The sequence below is a fragment of the Cyprinodon tularosa genome, unplaced genomic scaffold (genome assembly GCF_016077235.1).
Source record: "Cyprinodon tularosa strain WSP-4 unplaced genomic scaffold, ASM1607723v1 ctg539, whole genome shotgun sequence".
Taxonomy (NCBI): Eukaryota; Metazoa; Chordata; class Actinopteri; order Cyprinodontiformes; family Cyprinodontidae; genus Cyprinodon; species Cyprinodon tularosa.
Window position 1 is genome coordinate 1,653,737 of NW_024039273.1, and position 27,504 is coordinate 1,681,240.

At 39.7% G+C, this 27,504-nt stretch overlaps 2 protein-coding genes across 2 annotated transcripts in view; one reads left to right on the forward strand and one right to left on the reverse strand.

Moving 5' to 3' along the window:
- edaradd (EDAR-associated death domain) overlaps nt 1-14,907 on the reverse strand; it is a 40,288-nt gene extending 25,381 nt beyond the window's left edge. The window contains exon 1 of the mRNA XM_038304580.1: nt 14,738-14,907. Coding sequence (XP_038160508.1) covers nt 14,738-14,771 — 34 coding nt within the window. The 5' untranslated portion in view covers nt 14,772-14,907. The remainder of the gene's footprint in view (nt 1-14,737) is intronic.
- A 9,872-nt stretch (nt 14,908-24,779) lies between these two features.
- Nucleotides 24,780-27,504, forward strand: part of pdzd8 (PDZ domain containing 8) — a 57,014-nt gene continuing 54,289 nt past the window's right edge. The window contains exon 1 of the mRNA XM_038304608.1: nt 24,780-25,776. Coding sequence (XP_038160536.1) covers nt 24,905-25,776 — 872 coding nt within the window. The 5' untranslated portion in view covers nt 24,780-24,904. The remainder of the gene's footprint in view (nt 25,777-27,504) is intronic.

The following is a 27,504-nucleotide window of genomic DNA, read 5'->3' on the forward strand; positions in this document are numbered from 1 at the left end:
AGCAAAATGCTAAGGTCTCTTTAAGTGTATTGGTGATTAGCTCTGATTTTTAAATCAATCAATCAATCAATCAATCAATCACATAAGTAATTAAGCTGTAGACTAAGAATAGCATTGCTATCACTGGTATCAGAATTAAAGTCGCAGGGAAGCAGCTGTTGAGTCGATGCAATCAGCTGGTTTTCCTTAGATAAAAAACTTTGTATCAATTTGACTGTATGATCTGGTGAGCTGTAAAGTGCCTTGAGATGACATGTGTTGTGAATTGGCGCTATGTAAATAAACTGAATGGAATTTAATTAAAAGTTCTAATTCTTTAACCACAACAATCACCAATCTTCCACTGAACTCAAATAAAAAAATAAAGAGAAATATGTTATATGTCAAACCCTAACCCCACAATTAAAGAGGGTGCTGATTGGTTACAAACAAAAAACAAAACAATCAATTTAACAAGCATTTATTCAGCCATTGAACAAAATGGGTCTAACCAAAGTTAGAAATCTTAAAAGGCATTCATTTATCAAAAAATTAATCTATCCATCTAATCGCAATTTTGAATCCTTGAGCTTTTTTTAATTAAGGTCCTTCCAGAAGATGTTATTTTCTTCACTCAATTGTAGCAAAATCTTCAATATCTATGGAATAAGATAATTGCCAATAACAATATATGTGCAGGTGTCTAAAATTGTCAATAATTGTTGACTTAATAAAGTTGAAACAAATTCAAGATTTGTATTTGTCCCTGGTTGTCAACTCAAACATACATGTGAAGTCAGATGTCTCAATTGTGAGAATAAATGTTTAGAAGTTAAGAATTTCTGTAACAGCTGTGCAACAATACAAGAACAAATCACAAATTAATGAGTATGAATTGCAAATTTACAGGTACAAATCAAAGAACCAATTTAACGAGAAGAACAGTAAGAAGATAAAATAATACATCAATAGAATCTCATTACTTTGCTGAACATTCTGGCCGTTTCTCAAATCTCTTTTCTGTTGCCGTTGTTCAATAAAAGTACATTTAAAAAAAATTATACTTTAAGCTTCACATATGGCCCACACTGATTTAGTGTGTAATTAAAAAATGTTTTTCCGATGTTGAGAGCATCACGGCAACCAGCGGACATCTGAGGCAAACCCCAGCCAGGGCCGACGTTGTCCCGTCTGCGGCAGCCAGGGCGAACGTTAGCCAGGGCTGATGATTTGTGTTGATCTGACTATGTTCATTATTATTCCCCCAATAGATGAAAAAAAAAACTAAAAATTAATTATCTAGAGACTGTTAATAACAGGAGGCAAACTGCAGCTCCAGATGAGCAGAGCGTGTGGTGATGTCATCAGTACGCATCCATTCCAATTGACCCAGATTTATTTTGCGTGCTCCTGTTCTCCCAAAGTCCAAACTTTCCTTTGTTCTTTTAAAGAACATACTTGGCGAAAACACAAATCCGTACTCGCGTTCTAATGGCCTCCATTTTCTTTTGTCTTTTTCCTCTTGTTTTTTTTTTTTTTTTTTTTTTACAGTGGTTGGGTAACGACCTTCAGGTGCATTACTGCCACCCACTGGAAAGGAGTTCAACAGCTTCATCAGGGGCTGTAGGTTTTTTACTCGGGTATTAGTGATTTGTACTTTCTGCTATGCAAATTCAGACTTGGGATCGACTGATTCAGGTATTTTATTGCCTATGATTGATGACACCGAATATTTTGACATCGGTCTAACTGATCCCTGATATATGCTGCCAATTTTTGGGGCTAATTCTTAAATTCGATGTTACTTTTTTTCCCACTCTATTCCATAAAAATGAAAACATAACAAAAAAATGTTACACAAGTGTTAATTTATACAAAAAGAGAACTTTGTTTAGAAAAAACAGAAGAAAACATTTACAACTGAAATCTAATACAGGGAGTAAAAAAGCAAATGCCTCTCATGATCTTAAGGCTAAATGCAGTAGTGAATCAGCGACATATGCATGTGTTGTTTAATGCAGACACATTAAAAGAGGCTTTTATCAGACATAAATATTGCCTGGCCGATGAATCGATCCAGCTCTAATTCCAACAGCTAAGAATGTTTCGTAGTTACACTCGCTATCAGTCGGGGGCAAAAGTGCATCGAGAGCTTCTTTACCAAAGCGCCTCTGAAAAAGAAGAGGAAGGAAACTAAAACAGAACCACCTGTCGCTACCCGATCAGTCCCGTGCATATGCTATCAGCTCATTTGCTCATGCACATCCAGATATACATCCGTGTCGCCCTCGATTTTATTTTGTTTAAAAGACCGAAATGACATTTTTCCTTCCCTAAAAATAGTAAGAGTACTAAAATATGTGTTAAAGGTTAATAATGTATTTCCTGAGAAAATAAATGCCTTAAAATTCTTTCTGTTTTATCAGTCTGTGCCCGAGCTGCACTGGAAACGGGATCCTGAGCTAAACCCGGTGGCTAACTTCAGCTTTGGATTTAAACATACATCTAGTCTTTTTGAGTTTCATGTTTGTATATAGCCTAGTGCATAATCTAAAGAAAGAAATAACTAAAATGCAGATAAATATGGTTTGATCATATTTTACCGGACTGCTCTGAGCATGTCCCATGATGACGTCAGAGAAGCTGTTTAACAAAGAAAATGTAAAAAGCATCCAAATTGTCTCAAAAAAAGTCATTTCATAAGATGTGTATTAGCATTCTGTAGTGAGTTAAGGACAGAAATAAGTGCATTTCTTTATTGACACCTTGATGTATATCTGTTGGCGCATGTGCAGGACGGATCGGGTAGTGACACCATCAACTGAACACTTTGCTGCGCATGCGATGCTAACAACATTTTAGCATTAATATAAACTTCGATCGATGGTTTTGTTAGTTTCACAGTGGTTTGGCCAACAACCTGCAAACAACCTTCAGGTCCATTACTGCCACCCACTGGTAAGGAGTGTAACAGGGTTATCAGAGGTTGTAGATTCATGCTTGTACATTTATGGTTTGAGATCTAGGATTTTTGAAAGCTGTAACCACTAAACTTGATGACGTGACAAGCATTTTTAATAGAACCACATGAACAAATAATAAAATCTTCAGTTACAATTTTTTTTTCTTAACTTTGATGTTTTGTTGACAGTTATCTTACCCTACAAATCAAAAACCAAAACTGGGTGAAATAATCCACTGCATGGACATCTGAAGAGCTCATTGGAGAAAACAAACATGGCTTTTATACTATTGCTAACCATCTAAATCTATCCCAAAAACTCCATAAAAAGGCTTAAACTAAACTTATTTTGGTTGCTTTTATTTGCTTGGCTTTTAGCTTAAGGCATGCTGTTATCAAACCTATGTTCAACCCATGATCACTGAAGCATTGTTTCAGCTTTCCTGGGAATGCAGGAGCATGTAGCTGCATGCTCTGGATAAAGTTCAAGAGATGAAATATAAAGCGCATCATAATTCATTGCTCAGGGGCCGTAATTCCACGCAGGTGAACCAGCTTTTCTCTGTTTGACCACCCAAGTCTGCTATGAAAGAGCAGCCAAGTGGGCCCTTGCTTGACATTAGCTTGTTTCCACACATGAATGGAGGTGAATGACATGCCAATACCTGACCCAGACCACGGCGGTGTCTAGACTGGTAGAAGCTATAAATACACATCATTGGTAAAGTCTGCAGTTTGTGTAGCATGGACATGTGTGTCTCTGACAGGTGGTGTAATCCTGGGCTGCGCTGGTGGATATATGTTTATACTATGTCTTTAGTCACATGTTATCTGATAGAAACAGACCTCATACTGTAGCTAACAACTCCAGTGTTAAAAACGAGCAGGAACTTGTTCCCAGCCTGCATCTCTACTTCTTTCTTATATCTGCATAAGCAGAGGCCTGATAAAACCAAGGCTTCAGATGAATACTTCCTGAAAACATTTTACAAGCCCTTTCCTTTATTATACTTAATTTTTGCAGAGTTAAAGAACGGAAACCTGTGCATACATGAAATCTGTTCCTCAGGAGGAATTAAAAATGGTTGAGTAGTTTTTTGAAGTGGCTTGAGGTTGTAAGGTGTGGCAGCTGAGGCTTGCAGAAACATGAAAATCAAAGAGCAGCGCTCAGTCATCCAATCTGACACTTTGATCTACAGGCCTATGCTTCATCAGAAGCTGACTTTTTCAGCGTTTTCAGTTGGAAGATTTGCCAAATGGTCCTGAAGTTTCAACCTTTGCTGTTTCAATGAGCTTTTCAGTTATTTCTCTGATCAACGATCAACTGATAGGAAATATTTATTCCTTCTGAAACCAGGAAACAGTGCGCTAGTTAACCGAAACAGTTACTAATTACAGTTACTAGTCACCTCATTTAAATAGTAACTATTTTATGCTCTTTGTTGATGCTTATTACGGCCACTAACAGAACATTTTTTTTTACAAGAAAAGTGGCTAATAAAAAGCTCATTGACTCATTAAGTATCCATGTATGACAAATGGTTGAACACTGGATAAAGTTCAGCCAAGGGTTAAAATGAAGAACAAAGTTCAGAAAACAACTACCAGTGAGTTTGGAGATGAGTAAGAAGATTTAGCAGATTTTATAACAGCCTAGTGGTGAGTTGGGAACTGAAAAGGTGTAACTCAAACAGTAGACTTTAAGGGACGGGGAGTCATACAAACAGGATGTAAAAAAATAGATGCATTATAAATGTGATGTACCCATGAGAGATTTAAAAAACTAGGTAACAGATGAGATTTAATTAGTGTGGATGACTGAGCAGGGGGGGCATTATACAACACATGTACCAGTGTAACAGGGCAGGGAACTATCCTCTCACAGGACCTAAAATGGGAGCTGAACATCGACTCCCTCACCAAGAAAGCCCAGCAGAGGATGTACTTCCTGCAGCAGCTGATAAAACTGGTGCACTTCTACTCCTCCAACATTGAGTCCATCCTCAACTCCTCTATCATCATCTGCTACGCTGGTGCCACTGCCAAGGACAAAGGCAGGCTGCAGCGTACCATCCGGTCTGCAGAGAAGGTGATTGGCTGCAATCTTCCATCTCCAGGATCTGTACGCCTCCAGGACTCTGAGGCATGCAGGGAAGATTGTGGCTATCCCTCGAACCCCAGCCACAAACTATTTCAAACACTTCCCTCTGGCAGGAGGCTGCGGTCCATCAGGATACAAAACCTCACGCAACAACAACAGTTTCTTCCCATCCGCTACCAGCCTTATCAACAAGGCCCAGAGACCCCCATGCATCTCCAGACCTCCTGCGTTACATTAACACACAGTCTACCGTGTAGGCTATATAGTATATGGCTATGTACTGTATATTGTATTTCTTATAAAGCTATAGATCTGTTTATATATATATATATATATATATATATATATATATATATATATATATATATATATATATTAGTGCTGTCAAAATTATCGCGTTATTATCGCGTTAACGCGAGGCCATTTTAATGGCGATAATTTTTTAAACGTGAGATTAACGCTATGTGGTTTTATGGTACAATTTTCCAAGTACATCCCGCTGCAGCCTGCGGGAAGGCGGGGCTATTTTCCCCCAGTCTATGCATTTTCCATAGGCTTCGAGAGCGGAGCTCCTCAAGGAAAAAAGACGCTCATACACTGGGTGACGCTAGTGCCTTTTCTTTAAGCCCCACCACCAACAAACAAGTTGAGTGTCTGGTAACTAGTAGCAACCTGAAATACGCTGAGAAAACAGATTACTGGGATGAAATGGAATCTGCTACGGCACTCTTGCTGTCTGTGTACGCCACAGGTCAGTATCGTGTGTGTGTGTGTGGGTGGGTGGGTGGGTGTGTGTGTGTTCTCATTTTTGTTAAGAGGCTGAAAAGTAACTTTCTAGAGCATAGACTACCTCCATCTAGTGATGTCGGTCTATTGATTTTGATGTATTGATTGAAAATTGTTCATTATTATCTTGGTTAATTAACATCTAATGTTAACTGTACTACATTTTATAGCAGTAGGGTAAAATGCTTGTCTTTGTTCAAAAGACTGTATTAACTGTAAAGACTGTCTTTTACATCAGCCTGTTTTCAGGGCCTTTTTTTTGCCTACATATTTGTTATTTTTTGCTACATGCCTCCCCATCTTCTTGCCATATGTTTCTATGGCATAAATCAGTGTCTGTGACCTGTTTTCATTTAAAAAAAAGAACATTGGCACAAACCTAGCCTGTATGTATTTTTTGTAGTTCATCGAGAGTATTTAAATGATTTTCAATCAGAAAAAAAATGTGTGATTAAAATGCGATTAATCGCGAGTGAACTTAGGCATTGATGCGATTAATCGCGATTAAAAAAATTTAATCGATTGACAGCACTAATATATATATATATATATATATATATATATATAATTTTTTTTCTGCACCATCAACACCAAGTCAAGTTCCTTGTAAGTGCAAACCTACTTGGCAGTAAGCTTGATTCTGTTTCATGTAGTGTTACAAAGCCTGTCGAATGATGAGTAAAAAAAAAAGAAAAGATAATTCCAATTTCTATTTAGTTTGCTGTTTTTAAAGGACCCGACTGAAATATGCCAGCCCTCTTTTTTAACGGTGTAATCATCCGGAAATCTGACTTTTTCATGTCTAGACAATCCGATGTGTGAAATTGCCTTGATTTATTTTCTGTGAACTCATTTTTCAAATCAGAAAAGCCCATAAGGGTCTAATTTTGGTCCTCCTCCTTCATGCACACCTATAACACATTTCCATGTCAGTACCCTGCTGTTGCTTCCTTCAAACTTTGCTAATAGTTAGCGTGAACCACTGGGACAGGGCCAATCTTGTTTCACCAAGTTATTAAAGCTCAAATTTTTTACGAATCCAACAAAATACACCTTTTCTCCATTTTGCTTTACTCTAACCATCCTATTCCTGAATTCCACCTTGCTAGAAACACAACATTTGCAACCCTTTGCCGCTGAACGCACCCCTAAAAAAGGATACATGCCTGCCTGTGTTCCCTGGACTATATCTCTGCTTCTTTTTGTATTTCTACTTCTGTCTCCTTGAACCCCAGTCGACCTCAGCAGAGGTTTCTTCCTGTTAAAAGGGAGTTTTTCCTCTCCACTGTTGCTACAAGCGTGTTTAGTGGGAGGGATTGCTGTAGAGTCAATGAGTCGATCCAATCACCTGGTTTTCCTTCGATAAAAAACTTTTAACCAATCTGACTGTATGATCTGGATGAATTATCTCTGTAAAGTGACCTGAGATGACATGATGTGAATTGGTGCTATAGAAATAAACTGAATTTAAAAAATAAAAAGAAAATCTGTCACCTCATTGGTGTCATTAGCAATTGCTGTGAATTTTATCATAGCAGGTCTGAAAAGCCACCAACACATAGCGAACAAATGTAAACTTGCAGCCATGGTGTGAATTACTTTCAGAGTTTATTATCTGTATAGAAAAAAATGAACTCTGTCTTTTCACAGTCACCATCTATGGGTGGAGTATTTGGGGGGTGGTTGGTGTATACATAGTGACACACATACTATAACAAAAAAAAGTTAGCCGATAAAATGGTGGAATCTAGAGAGGCGATTATCTCCATAATTCCAGGCAGATTTGCAAGCCTGAGCTGCTGAAGGTGTGAAGCGCCTCCGAGTTTGATCAGATAAGACAGAGCAGCAGTTTCACCCAAACAACAAAACATCACACGTTAACTTCAGAGCTCAGTGGTTGCTGAGGGAGCTGTTGAATGGCAGCTGATAGAAACATAAACCTCTTTAGAGTTCATAATTATAGCTGAAGGACTTTCAGAGGATTATCTGACAGAACTGGATAAGATAAAATCAGCTGCACCTTTTCATGCGAGCACACAGATAAAAACACTCCACCACAGGATGACACAGATTGATATTTGGAGCATATTATTTGTTATATGTGAAGTGCATTGAGAGATGCTTCTTATGCACCGGAATAGCAAAAGATATGTCCACCTATTTTTAACTACATAAACACGATCATTTGGTGGATTTCTACCGAAGCATCCAACCCCAAGTTACAGTAAGAACAAGCAGATCTCCAATCAAATTAAATGAAGTTTGTAGGGAAAAAACGTCATTTGGGGAATAACAAGATAAAAGTCCGAGGTGGTTTCACTGCCTTGTTTCCTTTACGGTGGAAATGATGTGTTTCACCAATGTTTGCGTAGAACTGTGACCTCTACTGAAGTGCTGTGAAACCTGAGCTGGAATCAACTCAAAAAGATCATGAGAAAAAGGTTATGAATTTTAAAAGGAGGAGCAGATGCACTAAAAGGGACTGATTCCTGCCCCTTCTCTCAGTTAGGTTTTTAGCATGAGGAGCAAAGCCTGAAACTTTGTTCCTGGAGGTGGAAATAAAGAAGCAATATCTTCACTAAAAAACAACACACTAAACAACTTAACTGATTTGTTCCTTTCACCTCAGAATATTGCCTAAATTATTAATATTCTACCAATGAATGAATCTTGGAATCTTGGCCTTTGTAATTCTTCATTTTCAGGAGATCCAGCTTCTCTCCTTTGGAACAAGCTGCTCCACTAGTCAGAGCAGCTCAGGTTATCCTGAGCCATTTACTACAGGCTATTATGCTGCTATAGGCTTTGTCTGCTGGAGGACAACTTTTCTTCACTCTGTTACATCCTAATAAAAAATTTGAACGAATTACAGAGTAAAAAGTTGAATGTTAAAAATTCAGGGTTAACCTCTCATACTCTAAATAGGGTATTTGCAATAATACTGAGTGTATATCTGCTCAAGTGTTGGAGTTAACAGTCTGTGAAAAATTGGAAAGCAATGCAGCGTAACCTTTACTCTGTACAGTATGGTGTCACCAGTCTCCACAACCTCTTCCTGATTTTGATGCTAAAATGAGCTAAATTAACTGTGAAAAGTCGACATTAGAGTAAATGTTACATTAATGTGGAGTTGTACCAAACTCTGTTGGTGTTAAAGTAACACTTGATTTTTTTTACTGAGTACAATAATAAACTGAATTTGACTGCATAGTTTAAAAACTAGGACCAATATCTGTTTAATAATGTCAATATGATCATATTAAAGGTATAGAGACGGTCTTTTATTTACTGGTGGAACATCTAAATCGCTGGTCCTCCTAATTGTTAATCATTCTGGTGATATGTTTACGTAGGGCTGTCCTACATGCTCGCCCGTTTAGCTATCTTCTTCTGCACATGCGCACTTTCGGGCGTATATCTTTGGTGAGCTACGGTTTCAGACAGTCATTGAAGCTTACATTTCTCACCGCGCTTCTTTGAAAATGGCCGAGGCTCGTAAGACAAATAGTGTATACGAAGTGTATGAGAAGAAAAGAAAGGCCTCAGAAGAGGCAGATATATCCCAGAATGCTTTGCATGGACAGCTCTCCTTGCAAAGCATTATGGTAATTGCTGTCACAACAGCCCATTGTCGCTATAAGGTAATGCTACCTGACAGTGGCAACTAACAAAGATGACGCAGGCACCGCGTAGAGGCGTGCAGGTGACACAGTGGTTAGGGCAAACGACCCATGTAAGGAGGCTGTAGTCCTAGACGTGGCCAACCCAGATTCAAACCCGACCTGTGGTCCTTTGCTAGACGTCTCTCCCCCTCTCTCATACACCTTTCCTGTCAACCTACTTTCGAAAAAACGAGCCACTAGTGCCATGAAAACAAACAAAAACAAAAAATGAAATTCAAGCAGGGGGCATAAGATAAAAATAAATACAGATCATCAAAATTTAAATAGGAAATGGGGACAGAGATGCTTTAATCCATTTTTACATATTTATTAGTATATTTAAACAACAAAAATCAAGTGTTAAATCCCGGAATGTGCCTCTCCTAATTCTTAAGATTAATAAAATGATTCAATTGATGGTGTCTATGAATACCATCTGGTCACTCAGTCTTCTCTTCCTTCTTCCCCCTCAAACTTCTTTTCTTTCTAGCACTGTTCTACTGCTCTTTCTTATAAATAGATAATTCTTCTTTCTCCTAAACTGTTATTTCCATTGAAGTCCCTATTTTCCTCAGCTCTCATTCAATCTTCTTTCCATCAGTCTTCTAATGTTCTTCCTCTCCTCTAGATTAGTCAAACACTAATCTAAGGCTACGTTTACACTGCAGCCTGAAGTGACCCAAATCCGATGTTTTTGCCCACATGCGACCTGAATCTGATCTTTTCATGGCAGCCTGAGCAACCCAGGCTGCTTGGCTATGTGGTCCTGAATCCGATGCATATCTGATCTTTTCAAATGCAACCTGTGTCTGAACGTCCAGGTCGCATTCATCCGACCTGAAGGTTATTAAGACAAAGGTCACTATTATACGTCTTGCCATGAATAAGCGGCAACAAAAACAACAACCATGGCGGACGATGATGCAGAGAGCAGTTAATATGTGTAACCATATTGAAAAGAAAGTGTTTTTACGGTCGGAAAAGACCGCTAGATGGGCGCCGGCACTACCATCCATGTTTACTTCCGGAAAAAAAGAGTACACTGGGCATCAAGCCCTGCTGCGTGAACACAACCTAAAAAAGGGACATCAAGCATCAAAATCCCCTTCAAACACACATAATCTCATCATACATATTATCATTATTATTGTTGTTATCTCACCTGATTTAATACTAAAAAGTCTTATCGCCACAATATTTTGAGCTACAAATAAAACCAACCTAATAAATGAACATTAAACAGGTGGTTATCCTCCATCATTCTCAGATCATGCAGATCTTGTCTCATTCAGTGTCCCTTTTACTGCCTCTTATTTTTTATAATGAGGAACTTTCTTAAATCCAAACTGAGTGGTAGAAAAGAAAACCTAAGCCTGGAATTCTACGGTCATAAATGACAACCATAAAAGAGCAAAAAAAACCAACAACGTACAGTATAACTCCGCTTATAATAACTATCTGAAGATGAGGAGAGGTGGGGAGTGGTGGCCTAGTGTTTAGGGCATTGCGCTTGGATCTCAGAGGTTCTGAGTTTGAGCCCCACTCCCACTCTGGGTCCCTGAGCAACCCCCACATTGCTCCCCGGGTGCCCACATTGGCAGCCCACTGCTCCCAGAGGGGATTGGTTAAATGCAGAGAGTGAATTTTTTTGCTTTGTACTTGTGACACTGTAATGAGAATGAAGTTGAATTCTAATAACATCTTTAGGCAAACCTTTGTTGATCCCTGGAGAAACACTGAACCAGATTAGCTCCTTATAAGGAGTTTTCAATCATCTCGTTTAATTTTATGAGTCTATTTCCTCATGCCAGCTGCAGCCATTGGTCTCTTACTTTTTGTTGATTAGTTTGGTTTATGTTACATTTCCGGCCCTCTTCTTTAGTAAAAAACATCAAAGTCCTTTTTTAATTAACCGGGACACGAACCAAACATTTATTACAATGATCAGCCCAATTCAAATCAAATGAACCGATTAACACACCCACCATAAGACAGGGCAGCTGCGACCGGTTCTGACAACGAACTTCCTCGTCTGTTTTAAAAGTTTGGCGCTCTGCTCCTCATTTATACGCTAAAAGTTGCCAATCAGCTAGCTTACAGCGGTTTCAGCATGCAGCATGCTCACACGCACTTTTTACACACAACATTTTGCCCTTCATTTATAAAAAGGTGAAATTGGGGACATTTCCAGGGTGGCTTTAGCTGAGGACGTCTGGTCAGCATAGCTCATACAGTAGTAGCTAAAATGTCTCCACTTTCCGTGATGGGACCTTGGTTGGTCCCTTAAAGCCTTTTCGATCTGGGCGACTTTCTAGCCGTGTAGTGTACAGGGCGTAAGAAGGGGCAATCACCTCCCAATCAGGAATCATAAGGTCGGGAGAAAATCAAACATTTTTGAAATTCAGTCGGCCGTCATAAAGTGGCCGTGGGCAAATCGCTCAGTGGGCAAAAAAGGATTCTTCTTATTCCTCTCAGACAAAAACACAGGAATTCTTTCTGTAAATTTGACAGACCGTAGTAGCCACGTTTGCTCAGCCATGTTTTTGTCCAAATATGTTGTCGCCATTTTCTTTTTAGAGCTTTCAAATTGCCAAGGCAGCGCGTTTCACTCTAGTGAGCTTCACCTGTTTGGCTTCCCAATAGACGAGTCAGAGTAGCGCCATCTCACTGTGGAGCTGAGTCCCACCTGGTTTTTAGACGTACAGTAAGAGCAGGTACAGTAGATCGCATCAGAGCGTTGAGTCAGACAGAGGAAGAACAAACATCGTGAGCTGTGGACTTTTAAACCCTGCAGTTTATGTCGTATAGTGTGAGCTCTCCTGGTAATTCAGGGAAAGGGTGGAGTCAGAGTAAAAAAATATGCAAGAGGGGGTCTGTGGCTGGAAGATGGCTGCCATTCAGCCGGCCTTTGACCAGGAAGGGCCATTTTAAATGGCTGCTACTGTATGTACCCAGCTCTATTTGAACACAACGAAATAAAGTTCAAACTGAACTACTGTAGGTTTTAGCGAATGTTTAAACCTTCTTTGAGTACTAACTGTGTTCATTTGAGGATTTTTTGGTTCATCGTAGTTTCAGGACTAAGGATCATCCACCAGTTGGCCACACTTGTCCTTCTGTCATTTTCCTGGTGTTCAAACTTCACCCTGGTCATGTTGATCCATGATGCTTCTCATATTTTAAATTTCAGTAAGAAATAAGAATGTAGCTAGTTTAGAATTGATTACGTATTATTTCACCATCCAGTGACGTCCTGCACTCATGAAATTCTAAATGTTTGTCTTTTAAATTTCCTAATCAGCAGAGGTGTAAAGTAACGAAGTACAAATACTTCATTATTGTACTTAAGTAGACTTTTTAGCTATCTATACTTTACTCCATTACTTATTTTTCTTCCTACTTCTGACTTCTAATCATTACATTTTCATACAAGTATCTGTACTTTCTATTCCTTACATTGTTAAAACAAAAGTTACTCATAACTCATGGCTCCGGTTTGATGTTTATAAATATTTATTTCACATCATGTGCACCATCCAATGCAGATCATTGGCTCCATCCCAGAGATGGCAAAAGTACTCACTTTCCGTACTTGAGTAAAAGTACAGATACTTGTGTTAAAAAATACTCTGGTAAAAGTGGAAGTACTGATTAAACTTCTTTACTCAAGTAAAAGTAACAAAGTACAGGCTTGTAAATTTACTTAAAGTATAAAAGTAAAAGTAGAAACCACTTTTTTCATGCCGTTGCCTACATTTTAAATGGATGTCTGCCAATAGGACTAGATCTCCGTTGTGTTCATACTACTATGCTAACGCCACCGCCACCAAGCTGCAATGATTTGACGCGAATGAATACCGCCGAATCTGTCGATTCATCTTGTAGTGGTGCGTCAAATGCAACGTAGATTCCCATCCAATTAGATTGAATTTGGTATTGATGACGTGAAAAATAATAATGGTAACTCCATTGAAATGATTCAAAACTAAAGTAACGAGCCCATTTTTTAAAATGTAAGGAGTAGAAAGTACAGATATTTGTGTAAAAATGTAAGGAGTAGAAGTAAAAAGTCGCCATAAAAATAAGTAGTAAAGTAAAGTAAAAATATCAGAAAAATCTACTTGAGTACAGTAACGAAGTATTTGTACTTCGTTACTTCCCATCTCTGTTCCATCCACATCTAGTGAAAACTTGTGTCATTGGATGAGTCATAGAACGCAAACACTCATTGGTTAGCTAAAGGAAATCATCAGAAGCAAGCAAGTGTTCTTCAAACTGCTAACATGAATTGTCTATGCCATGCTACAATGTAGGATTCAGAAAAAGATGTTGAAATGTCTGAAAGGTCGGACACAGGCGAGAGCGTATCGGTAGATGGAGACCAATAAGACCTCCCTCATCCTTGGCCCTATCTCAAAGAATTTTTAGAAATAGTCGTAAAATTGAGCTTTCAGTTCATATAGTGGCATCTGGCTGTTTTTTTTTTCAAAGGTTACTTTATATTTTTATACTTTAAGTAGTTTTTGGAGCACATATTTTTTCACTTTTACTTGAGTAAAGAGGTCAAGCTGATACTTCAACTTTTACAAGAGTGTTTTTAAACTGCAGTATCTATACTAAAGTTAATAAGAGTTTATAAGTTTTCACAGATCAAAACTTAGCTGTTCAAAATTACTTCCAGTGGTCCTGCTCCCTGGGAGCCGCACAATGGCAGCCCACTGCTCCCCAACGGGGATGGGTTAAATATAGAGGTGAATTGATCCAATATAAGATCAATATATTATTATTTATAATTATTAGGAATATTGTTGAAATCCTGCAGAAAAGGGCGAACTGGATTATTTAGTTTGCGCTGATGGAAGATGCATGAGTGGGTCTGCTCGCCCACAGCATGACAGCTCATTGTGCGCATCCTCCAGTGCGTCTGGACTCCCAGTCAGCGGCTGCGGTTGTTTCCGCTGTGCAGCATGAGAGAAGGTCAACCTGGGCAGACAGCCTGCTGTGGCTCTAAGGTCGCTGGGTTTCCCCACTCTATGGAGGAGGGAATTTAAGTTTAAAGTGGAAACTTTCTCTGTTGCTCTGAGTCAAACCTGCATCATTTGCTTTAATATAGACCGCAGCAGAAAATAAACAAAATTAATAAAAATTAAAATGCACACATTTCAGAGGAGAGAATAAGTAAAGGCAGATGACTGTGTCATTAACGGTAGATGGGAAATAAAACTTCCTGCAGAGTCAGGTACTCACCGAAGGGCTCCTTATAGGCCATTAAACTGCTCATCTTTAAAGTGTCTCAAAGACAGAGAGAAGGAGGAATTCAGCTCTGCTCTCAGAGTGAAGAACCGTCCAAACACTCCGGGTTAGTTCAGCCGAGCCAGCCGAGCGGCGGCGTCTCACAGAATGAGGTGAGGAGAGTCTGCTGAGGCAGGTTAGCGCAATTAATGCTGCCTTCACGGACCCCTCGGTATTCACAGCCTTCACACCTAAACCTCACGTTGGCCGGGGCGGTTTGCCTTTAAGGGAGTTTCTTTCAGGTAAAGAACAGAAGATGATGCGAATTAGTGGAAGACTTTTACAATCGGCCCTTTAAAAGCACATGCAGCTTTTCTTTTTAAACTCCACAGCTGTAGATTTTCACTTTTTCATCGAGTAACAATAAAAACTATTCTTTTGGGATTTAACCCTTTAAAGCCCGATCCAAGAATAAAACAAAACAGAAAATTACTTTTTTTTTGGTTTGAAGTCCTTATTTGGCCTTTTAACAAAATATATAAAAAGAAAAAACAGAAATACATTTTTGATATTAATAATTTATTACTATGCAATAAGTAAAAATTATTTTTTGTGTAGTCTTCTGCCCTCTGTTATCAGGTATATCTGATTGTGTACAATAGGATTTTGGTGACAAATAAAATGTTCAACCCTCTATATCACTAAAAATCAACATAAACGTTTACATGATATTACATGTTTATTATGATCATTTATTTTTTTCCCCCCTTGTGCTCAGGATGATGCCTCAGACAGTGAACAGTAGCGCTAACTACTCAATTCACTTTCAATTTAACTTCAATTCAATTTAATTATATAGCACCAATTCACAACCCATGTCCACTTTACAGTTCACCAGAGCATCCAGTCAAATTGATTCAAAGTTTTCTAAGGAAAATCAGTTGATTACATTGACTCATTGAAGGCAATCCCTCCCACTAAGCATGCTTGTAGCGACAGTGGAGAGGAAAACTCCCTTTTAACAGGAAGAAACCTCCAGCAGAACCAGGCTCAGTGTGAGCGGCCATCTGCTGAGGCCCACTGGGGTTCAAGGCAACAGAAGCAGAGATACAAAGGCAACTGTAAAAAGCAGCCCCGTCCAGGAAACACACAGCAAGGCAGACGAGCTCCGAGCCAGCTCCCATGTCAGAGCATTAAGAGAGCACATCCAGTTAGTCACAATCAGAGAAACAGGACTACACTGAAAAACAAGCCGATCTCTTTTCTTGGTCCTTGGTAAAGTCAGTTGTTTTTTCAATAGGAAGAAATTAGTTTACTTTCTTCAACATTTCCGATTTTTTAAATGTACTTTTAGATAAAAATTGTTTTCTTTGTAAAGAAAAAATCCTGAATTTATGTAAACCATACTAAGTTCAATTATTGGTTCCAGTTTAGTTTGGATCCAATTTTTTGTTGTTCAATAAAGTCCAAATTCATCCATTTCAATCCAGCAAAGGCCGATTAAGACCCAAATCCATTTAGCAACAGTAGAGATGGCAGTTTACAAAGGAAACCAGCAGATTGCATCCCAAGAAAGCTATGGGTGAAGGTGGGGAGAAACCCTTCAACAGAAGGGTCACATAAACAGCTCTGGGTTGTGGACAGAAAAAGACATGTTACTGTGCAACCTTTGCTCTTTATTAAAGAGAAGACACACACTAAAGCATAAGCAATGACTGATAGTTTGCTTTCACAGCTAATGTGCAGCTCCAATTCCCTTAAAAATAATCTTTGGTTCTTAAATCTTTATATTTACACAGAACTGTGAGATAACCGCATGCTGTATTTTTTATAGGTTATTGGTTTTCTGATTATAATTTGCCTTTTTTTCATACTCTCCCCATAGTTCACTAGTTTCTTTTTATTTTTACTAAGTGGTTTATGTAAGGTTACCATCCTCTCCAAAGATGTTGTTAATTAAACTTTTTGAAAATTAAGCTGAAGGTTTTGTGAATACATTTTTTTTCATTTGGAGATAAACTGTGTTTATTTATTCTCTATTTTTAGACCGAGTTGAATTCAACCCCAACTGCAGATTTGAAAAGCGGAGGAATGGGGTCGTCTCTTTGTCTAACGATTCACTGAGATGTAAAAAGGCGTTTCTGGACACTTCAGCCTATTTGGATCTCCATGTAAGAACACCATGGGAGCCATCTTCCTGAAGTCCTTCAAACGTGTTTATTAATGACTGTTTATCTGTTATATGTGTTGATTATGACTGTTTAGTTCTTGGGGGAGACACTCCTGAATTTTCCTCAGAAAATCTAAAGAGAATAAAGAAACAAACACGTATACTCTACACACCCAAAAAAAGCCTTTTTAATGATCATTATTAGACAAATTAATCATAATAATCTTAAAATAACGCCACATTTTTAGCAGGTAGCCTCAGAATGTGGGTTAGGGATGTTGAAATAAAAGCTGCTCCATCCAAAACACTCCAAAGAGTTTTTACTGCGTGTTTCTGAACCTTTTTGTTTGGACACCGTTTCATGCTCATAGGTTTGACAGCTCTCTATAATAAATAGCACCACATCTATTCTAATATGCTTTGCTGTTATCTCTTTTTTCTAAAAATGTGTTTAGAAATACTCAACATGCTGAGTTATCCTGTGACTTTAATACACAAACCTGATCAAAAGCAAGTCAACTGATCCAGGTGTCCTCAAAGAAAACAAGCAGAAGTCAGTAGAGTCTCCTTATGGGTTGTGTGTCACTGTGTTACTTTCTGTATTCTTAAAAAATGCCAGGGCTAAATATAGCTCCAAATACGCTGTTAACTTGTGTTTATAAAAATGAGTCTGTGTTTCTATGAGTCACCAAGCCTTGTTCAGGCTTGTTCAGGCCTGGACAGGCAGATGAAGATTTCAGTTATCTGTCTGCCATCACTAGGAAATGGCATTTAAAAATGTCTCCTCTGGTTGAGCGTCATGATCTTGGTGCTGATGTCTGGTCTGAAGAATCATTCCATTCACCTGCTTAACTCTGCCCCGTGTTTCACATTACAGTTAATCTCCTCCCCCTGCTCCAGCCTTCATTTAACTGGCCTTCAACCAGTCATCAGTGCCAGATTATTGAGCCTTTTTTGAGAGTTCTCTTGTGTACCTGCGTGTTCTGATTGCCTGTACCTGACCTGCCCTGCCTTTTCCCCTTCTGATCTGTTTGCCTGACCTGTCTTCAGGCTCCAGCCTAATTTCTGCCCGTCTGTGAACCAAACCTAGAACCGTTTCCTGACTAAGTTCTGGATTTCCCTTCGACACCTCACTGGATCTCTGATCTCCTGGCTGTGATTGCCAAGCATGTTTTAGACATTGGCTTCACCCTATGGATTATCCTTCCTTCCTTTATCTGCTTGTATCTGATCTCCTGCCTGTTGACAGATGCTTGATGTTTGTCCACATTAAGGTCAGACATCCATTAAAGTGTGTCCAGATGCTTTTGCTGCTCCTGTGTTCAATGGCAGGCTTTGCTAGATTTGCTGTGATCTGTGGGTAAAAAGTAGTTTGAATATATTTTTAAGTGAAAAAGTCCACCTGAAAACATTGTCTGTGCAGTCAGTTCATCCAGATCACCATCCTCCCTCAAATGTTATTTCTCTGTCGGAGCCGCTCAGACCCCTACTTACTGGCGGTGTGCTGTCACTGGGAAGCGTATCATGCGCCTCAGCTGCTCAGAAGCTCATGAGGCACTGCAGGACCTTTTGATGCGCCGTGATGCTCGCCAACCTTTGACTTTTCATGTAAACCAGCTGCTTCAATCGGGTTAAATGTAAACGTAGCGACGGCGACACTATTAACTCCAGCTCCTTTTCTAATAAACGTTTTCGAGAATGCTATCTGTCTGTCTGACACTGGGTCCTATTGTTTTGTGCCTGACAGCATCAGTTCTGGGTAAAAAAAGAAAAAACTTCACTGAGTCTTCGGAAAATGTCTTCAGATATTTATTGATTGAAGTTTATGAGCGTTGAGAAAATGAAAACATAGGGTCTGTATACATGTGAGAGACTTTCTGTTTTCACTCATTTCAAACCAAAATCAATCAAATACATCTCATTGTCATCATACAGCAGAGGTCTTCATCATTTTCCAGGCCAAGGACCCTTAAACTGATGGCGAGATGGAGCAGGGACCCCCTAATTAAATATATTGTATGAAATAGTGTGTTCTATCAAACTGGTCCTATAGTTACTCTATTACAGATGGAGTAATGTAATGAAAGTAATTTCTCCCTGGGATTATTAAAGTATTTCTGATTCTGATTCCTGGTTGATGGGACAGGTGTTGTGAATGAAACGGTGCCCAGATTGAAAGAGCTCCTGTATGTCGCTGAATGTGAGCATTAATGACTGAAAGACATCTGCTGCCTCCATTTATCTGTTTACTACAGTGTGTTCAATTCATGTTAATGTGGATTTAAAGACATTTCAATTAGTGGAAAAAATTACAGAGGGGAATATAAAAAAAAGTCTAATCACCCAAAACTTTAGCGACCGCCATGCAGTACCTCCATGGACCCCCTAGGGGTCACGGACCTCCTGTTGAAGAACTCCGTTATGCAGTATACAAGAGGATTAGATAGGATTTCCTATTTTCAGTGCAAAACAAATCACAGATTATTATCAAAAATATTAAAATTAAAATAAAGTCCAACATTTCTCAGTACAGTGCACCAACAGGCATTTTAAAGTCTAAAATGTTTTTTGAAGTAAAGAACAATGCTTGATGATAGCAGTGGGCTTTATGCTGCCCTGCAAGGCTTTAAACCTGGTTTGAATGGAGACTAAGCCATTCTAAAGCTCATATCAAGGAGCTCATTTTGAGCCCGGACCCATATTTATTTTTGATTCTGTTCATGGTGGAGAATCCTGCTTCACAGCAGCAGGTTGAGCCAAACATCCTCTAAATGTTTAGGGTCATCTTTGAGCACCATTTCACTTTTCTTTCACCAGTTCTTCCAGCAGTCCACACTTTCTCTGCTCTCTTTTTCTCATCATCTTCTTCTTCTTTACCATTTCTTTCCTTCTTTCCCATCGTCCGGCTTGTCACAGGTTTGCCTGCTGTGTCTAAAAGTAGCAGCATCTACTTTTATTTAAAAAGTCAATGTAAATCATGGATGCATAAAAACATAATTTAATTTCAGTGTTAAAATTGTTTTAAATTAACGGATTATAATTTAAAATGTCTGTGGACCTTTACTGGTTGATGATTTTCTTTATTCAGAACCCTCTGATTTTTAATTGGTTTCCCCTGATTTAGAAGATAAATAAAAACTTTGAATTGTCACGAGTTTTGAAATAGAACTACAACTACAGCGACAGAAACCAAGTTTTAAAGATTTAAGTATGGAAGACCTTCAGCTGGATGGAAATCCCTCAGTCTGGATTAAATGAAAGGAACTCTACAAAGCAATGTTCAAAACTCCCACAATGCAATCTGAAAAGATTCACTTACACTGGAAAAAATCGAAATCTAGATAAGTCATTTTGTCTCAAAATAAGTGCATTTGTTTTTGGATTGAGGAGGTAAAAGACATTTTGCCAATGGAACAAGACAATTTACATTTAAAATAAGAAAACACAATTCGATTGTCTTATTTCAAGTGCATGATATCTCATTATTATATTTTAAGAGTAGAAATACTCATTCTATTGGCAAATCTCATTTATCTACTCAAATTAAGGGTAAATACACTTAATTTAATAAATGTTTACTTATTCTTGGATCGTTTTCCCAGTGTAGGTAGAAGCTGTTCACCACATGTCAGGGCCAGGTTTGTCTGGATAAAAACATAATTAAAAAATGTATTTGTCTGTTAGTTATTAAATGTATTTTATTTTAAATATAAATAATTTAAGAGGGAAAAGAAAAAAAACATTTAAGGGGTGAAAAACCTCTTCAATCTTAGACCACATCGTGGCCCCCGTACAATGACCACTCAGATGGAGACGGATCAGCAGCTGGACTGAACCAATTCCTGGGCTTCATTGGTCCCTAGAGGAGAAAGTAGGTTTTAGAAAAGATGGCTGCATAAGGGATGTGGTAAATGTTTTTGTGACTCAAAAGTGATGACATCACAAAGATGAGACCAAGAGAAAACAAGATTACTCTAGTGCCATCTACTGGATGGTCCAGGAAGTACGGCCTTTCCCTAATTTTCTACATCAGCTCAGTGAAAGAGGTAAACCAACATATGAGGCCACATTAGATGCTGAGTCAGCAGAACTACTGATGCTGACAAAGCAGAACAGGAGATAAAGCAAGAGATGGCAGATCCAGGATTTTCAAAATTTGAAAAGACATCCCAAGAAGGGAAGGTCATATTGGAAACAGACACGCCTACAGCATTCTGCAATGACTGACCCACCTGATCCTATTGAGCTCAGAGGAGCTCACGATGTTGTCCGTTCTGCGGGAATGAGCTCGGTTACTAACCCACCCCCAAACAGCAACTGTATAAAAACACTTTTCAGTTAGTGTTTTTCTGTTCATATATTTGTTCATCACAGGAATATTAGCAAACATCTATTAGACGTCTAAATATATTCTAACTAAGTTAGGATTATTGTGTCCATCGGTCTCACTGGAATGTCCCGGTTTACTAGCAGAAAACGCTCTCCATGTAGCTAAGGTGGGATATTGCTTTCTGACACGATTAGCCTCAAAGATCAGTCTTAAATTCCCTCTGATTTAAATTCAATTTACTTTATTTCTATGGCGCCAATTCACAACACGTCATCTCAAGGCACTTTACAGTTCAACCAGATCATCCTGTCACATTGATTCAAAGTGTTCTATCTAAGGAAAACCAGTTGATTGCATCGACTCATTGATTCAAAGGCAATGTCTTGTCTCGCTTGTAGCGACAGTGGTCGTCAAAGGGGAACCTTTTTTGTTTTGTCATCAATAACTTTTGAAAAGAATATAAATAAACTCTAATTAAATGATTTTCCGAACTTCACTGTGTTACATTTATTTTTGGTAAACTGTATATTTTGGTTGGAATTTGGACAATTATAAAACGTGACAATCATCACCAGTCGCCTCTACTGGTTTTTGATTGTCATTTATTTGACAGAATTGCTTTGTTTAAGGTGGCTGAACGTTGGAGTAGCTCTGTTAGGTTGATTCTGATACTGTTTTTAAGAGTACATGAATCCCTCCGTTTTTTGGAAAGAGTTTCTTTTTCTGATGTTTTTGTTCTTCTGTTGTTGAAGGCTGTGAAACTGGAGGGATTTTTACTGCTTTTGTTTTTCCTTGTTGGACAATTGTTGTGATGCGTAACCACAGAAACTATAGCAGGTTGATCTTTTACACCCCGGAGCAGATCTTTAAAGTCGTAGGGAAATCATATTTAAATGTCAAATCATTCTGGCTTAAACATGTATATAAATGTATTCTTTATCAGACCATATTATCTCAAAATTTAGAAAATTTCTATTTTTAAAACAATCCTGTCTTAAAATCTGTGTTTTTTTCGTTATCTTCTGCAGGCCAGTTAGTTATACGTCGGCCTGAACACCTAAATTTGGCCAATCATATATCAACGGTCATCTGTCAATCACATTTTTTCAGTCATAGCATCTATATTCATATGTCGCAGCTAATATACGCAACGACTAAAATGAGAATTATTTCCTTTCCCATTGAGTTCTGTCCCAGTGTTCACGGGGATGGACATCTGTGTCTTCAGCAGGCGTAGAGCTAACAGAACTGGCAGCGTTACGAGGCAAGGGCTCAAACATGTACACCAAGAGGTGTCCTCTTCCACAACAACTTCGTCCCCGCTGCAGCCTCCACACCACACAGTGAGACTGCTGGTCAGAACGCTCTCTATGGTGCTTCTGTAGGTCTAGGTATTATATTCTCTAAAGTGCGCATGTGTTTTTTGACCTATGCCCCTACCTGTAGGTATCTAAAATGATCGTGTTTATGGAGACCAAATGTAGGCTGAAGTTGAGAGTAAGAGGCAAAATTATCACCCACCTACAGGTCACCAATAGTCCTGATGCCTAAATCTCTCTATTGTGTATAACTTGAATCTAAAGTGGAGGGGACCAAAATAAGAACTTTTTAAAGTCGTAGGGAAACGGCCGTTCCAACCGTTGCATTTCCGAATTCTCCCGAGTGGTGCGCGACTTTACACGAGTGAATAAAGTCAATGTGATTGTTTAATTATCAAGAGGGCGGGATTGTTGTAGCGGAAGGTTCACAAGCACGTTTGATTGTTTTTGGGAAACATCTTGCTAACCAGTTAGCAACTTAGTGCTGCTTGGTCCCAATGGGAAATTCCATTGGGACCAAGTAGCACTAAATTGGTGACTTAGAAACGATACTGTCAAGGAACGCTATGGACAGAGGAAACATGCAAGAGGAGGAGAGTTTAGTGTCAGAGGTCGTGGATGAGTCTCCTCCGTCATCCATTTTTTATTTAGAGGAGGAAAGCGGACGAAGATGTTGTGGAAGAGGACGCCAGGGCGGCAGAAGCTTGGTTTGATGTAGAAGGCTTCCAGCCGTACATGTTTGAGCCCTTGCCTCGCAACACTGCCAGTTCTGTTAGCTCTACGCCTGCTGAAGACACAGACGTCCATCCCCGTGAACACTGGGACGGAACTCAATGGGAAAGGAAATTATTCTGATTTCTTATTTCAACCGTTGCATATATTAGCTGGGACATATGAATCAAGATGCTATGACCAATAAAATTTGATTGACAGATGACCGTTGATATATGATTGGCCGAATTTAGGTGTTAAAGCTGAAGTATAACCAAAGGTGTCAAAAGTACACACATTTGTTACTTAAGTAGAAGTATAGATACTGCAGTTTAAAAACACTCTGGTAAAAGTTGAAGTATCAACTTGACCTCTTTACACAAGTAAAAGTGAAAAAGTATGTGCTCCAAAAACTACTGAAAGTATAAAAATATAAAGTAACCTTTAAAAAAACACCCAGATGCCACTATATGAATTGAAAGCTGAATTTTTCTACTATTTTTGAAAAATTCTTTGAGATAGGGCCAAGGATGAGGGAGGTCTTGTTGGTCTTCAGCTCCCGATACGCTCTCGCCTGTGTCCGACCTTTCAGACATTTCAACATCTTTTTCTGAATCCTACATTATAGCATGGCATAGACAATTCACGTTTGCACTTTGAAGAACACCTGCTTGCTTCTGATGATTTCCTTTAGCTAACCAATGAGTGTTTGCGTTATATGACTCATCTAATTACACTAGTTATCACTAGATGTGGATGGAGCCAATGATCTGCATTGGATGACGCACATGATGTGAAATAAATATTCATAAACATTAAACCGAAGCCAAGAGTAACGAGTAACGTTTGTTTTAAAAATGTAAGGATTAGAAAGTACAGATACTTGTGTGAAGATGTAATGAGTAGAAGTCAGAGGTAAAGTAAATTATGCCAGAAAATTATGTAACGGAGTAAATTATGACACCTAAAAAGTGTACTTATGTACAGTAACAAAGTATTTGTACTTCATTACTTCACACCTCTGCGTATAACTAACTAGCCTGCATAAGATAATGAAAAACCCCACAGATTTTATGACAGGATTTTTCTAAAAATAGAAATTTTCTTAATTATGGGACAATATCATCAGATAGACATTTATATACATGTTTAAGCCAGAATGACATGACATTTAAATATGAATTCCCTACGACTTTAAAATAAAATTCCTTATGAATTAAAACAGAAAATAAATACAGCAAACAATAAATCAATATAGTTTCACAGTTCAGAATTCATTCTCTTATTTCTTATCTTTTTGTCTTTCACAATGTGTATTTATTATTGCACGGTGCATTTCCTCATTCATGCTTTCTTTTCTGTTTTAAGGTGTGGTTTATTTATCCTATATCGTTGGCACTCTCCCAGTTTAAACAGGTTCCGTCACAGCATGCATGTAAAATCCGATTTATCCTGAACGCGTAATGAAAAAAAAACAAACAAGTTCTGGTGGCGTCATTACGCAAACGACGTAAGCCGAGATGTCCAATCAGGTGCGTCGCTCCCAGCTTAGGGAAGAAGCAGATGATATGGCAGCTTAGAGCGACCAGGTGGAACTAGCTTGGTTGGATGTTGGTGTCTGCGGAGCCGCGGACTCAGCCGGACCCCTGGAAATGATTTACCTGATCCTGATCTCCGCACTGTGCGGGGCCGCCGTCACGCTGCTCTTACAGTTCTTGTTGATATACAGGAGGAGCCCAGAGCCCTTAGATAGGAGCGTTCAGTATGTCAAAGTAGTGCCCGATAACGCACTAAAAGATTACTTTAATGCCGGCCGGGCCGAACCGAGCCAGCAGGACGGCGGAGCGGCAGCAGCATCCAAACCGCAGGAGGCAACCTTCAGCCGGCAGCAGGAAGCGGCTGTGACCGGCGGCAGCCCGAAGCAGCAGCAGCAGCTCAACAGCGAGCTGCTGGATGCTGGGAGGACAGAAACATGCAATTTCCTCAATGCCATCTTCCTGTTTCTGTTCAGAGAGCTGAGGGACACCCCGGCGGTCCGCCACTGGATGACCAAAAAGATCAAGGTGGAGTTTGAGGAGCTGCTGCAGACTAAGACGGCGGGTCGCCTCCTGGAGGGGCTCAGCCTGAGGGACATCTCCCTGGGGAACTCTCTGCCGGTCTTCAAGGCGGCCAGGCTCCTCAAACCGGCGCAGCTGGACGACGACGGGATGCCGGAGGAGCTCAACTTCGAGGTGGACATCGAGTACAATGGCGGCTTCCATCTGGCCATCGACGTGGACCTGGTGTTCGGCAAGTCCGCCTACCTGTTCGTCAAGATGCGGCGCGTGGTGGGCAGGCTCCGGCTGCAGTTCACGCGCATGCCCTTCTCCCATTGGTCCTTCTCCTTCCTGGAGGACCCGCTGGTGGATTTTGAGGTGAAGTCTCAGTTTGAAGGGAGGCCGCTGCCTCAGCTGACCTCCTTCATAGTCAACCAGCTGAAACGGGTCATCAAGAAGAAGCACACCCTGCCCAACTACAAGATCAGGTAAGGCGGCCCAGAACCTCCAGAACCACCAACCAGCCACAGCCTGAAACATGGCCTGACATTACTCAGCTCAAACTGAAGTACAGCTGTCACAACACGTTTTTATTTATAAAACGCATCTTTGCAACAATAATGGAATAAAATTCACTCCATACATGTTCAGCCACCTGGGCAAACTCTGACCCTATAGTAATTAAATTCATACTAAGTATTTCTATAGCACCAATTCACAACCCATGTCATCTCACCAGATCATCCAGTCAGATTGATTCAAAGTTTTCTATCTTAAGAAAACCAGCTGATTGCATCAACTCATTGACTCAAAGGCAATCCCTCACACTAAGCATGCTTGTAGCGACAGTGGAGAGGAAAAACACCCTTTTAACAGGAAGAAACCTCCAGCAGAACCAGGCTCAGTGTGAGCGGCCATCTGCTGAGGCCGACTGGGGTTCAAGGAGACAGACGCAGACATAGAAATAGAATCAGAGATACAAAAGGCAACTGTCAACCAGCTTCACAAAACAGAAATGTTGATGGCAGCAGCACAGCTGATATTTCTCTCCAAGATGGAGTCACAGCCAAACAGGAACAGACCAGATGAAGCTACTATGAGAAAAAGCAGAGAGAGCAGAAAGTTAGAGATTGAACTAACAGATTCTGCAGAGTGGGAGAATAGCAATAGAATGATGAAAAAGGGGTCCCTATGTCCTCCAGCAGCCAACGCCTATAGCAGCATAACTATAGAGATGGCTAAGGATAAAGCGCTGGTTATCCTCCCGCAGCTGTGTGTCACAGTGAGCTTGTTGCAGATACTTTTCATTTATGCCAAATATTGAAGCGTGGTCTGCGCTATGTTGTTCCTCGCCACGCCGCAAGAGGGACAATCAGGAACTAGCTGTGCGTCATGATACAGCCGAGGCGTCGAGGAAGTGGGGCAAGTTTGTGCGACAATGGAATTTTGGAGAGCTGCACCAGGGTGTCTACTGAAGGGAGGGAGGGGGGGCATATCTGCGTTAGCTGCGACACACGCATACGACCTGGTTTCTGAGTATAAATCAGCCTTTACCTGATTCACTCTAACTGTAAGATTGATCAAAAAGGAAAGTTTTAAGCCTAGCCTTAAAAGTAGACAGGGTGTCTGCCTCACGGACTAAAACTGGTAGTTGGTTCCACAGGAGAGGAGCCTGATAGCTAAAAGATCTGCCTCCCATTCTACTTTTAGAAATTCTAGGAACCACTAGTAAACCTGCAGACTGAGAGTGAAGTGCTCTGTTAGGAACATAAGGAACAATCAGATCTCTGATATCAGATGGAGCTTGGCCGTTTAAGGCTTTATGTGTGAGAAGGAGGATTTTAAATCATTCAAATTAAATAGGCTGGTGTTTTTACGGCTTGTTTTCATGCAGGTTGCTGGTTTATGGAAACGCCCCTAAATGGGACCTTGCACCCATCCGGGTCCAACTGGGTTTGTTTTCCAGATATTTTCCTCTGCAGAGCATTATCATTTTATCAGGTGTTGTTCTAGAGCCAAAGCCTCACCTGTCAGATGTCCTGATGGTGAACCAAATGACTTTAACTGGTGTGGATTAAAGTGTACTCAAACAAGCGCATTTTAACCCCAAACCAAAGCATGTTGGGAACACAAAGTCATGCAGCAGATGGTTTCCTTTTTGTCTACCAGGGAGCCGGATGAAGGAAGGTTCGTGAAGGGTTAAATAACCAGCCAGC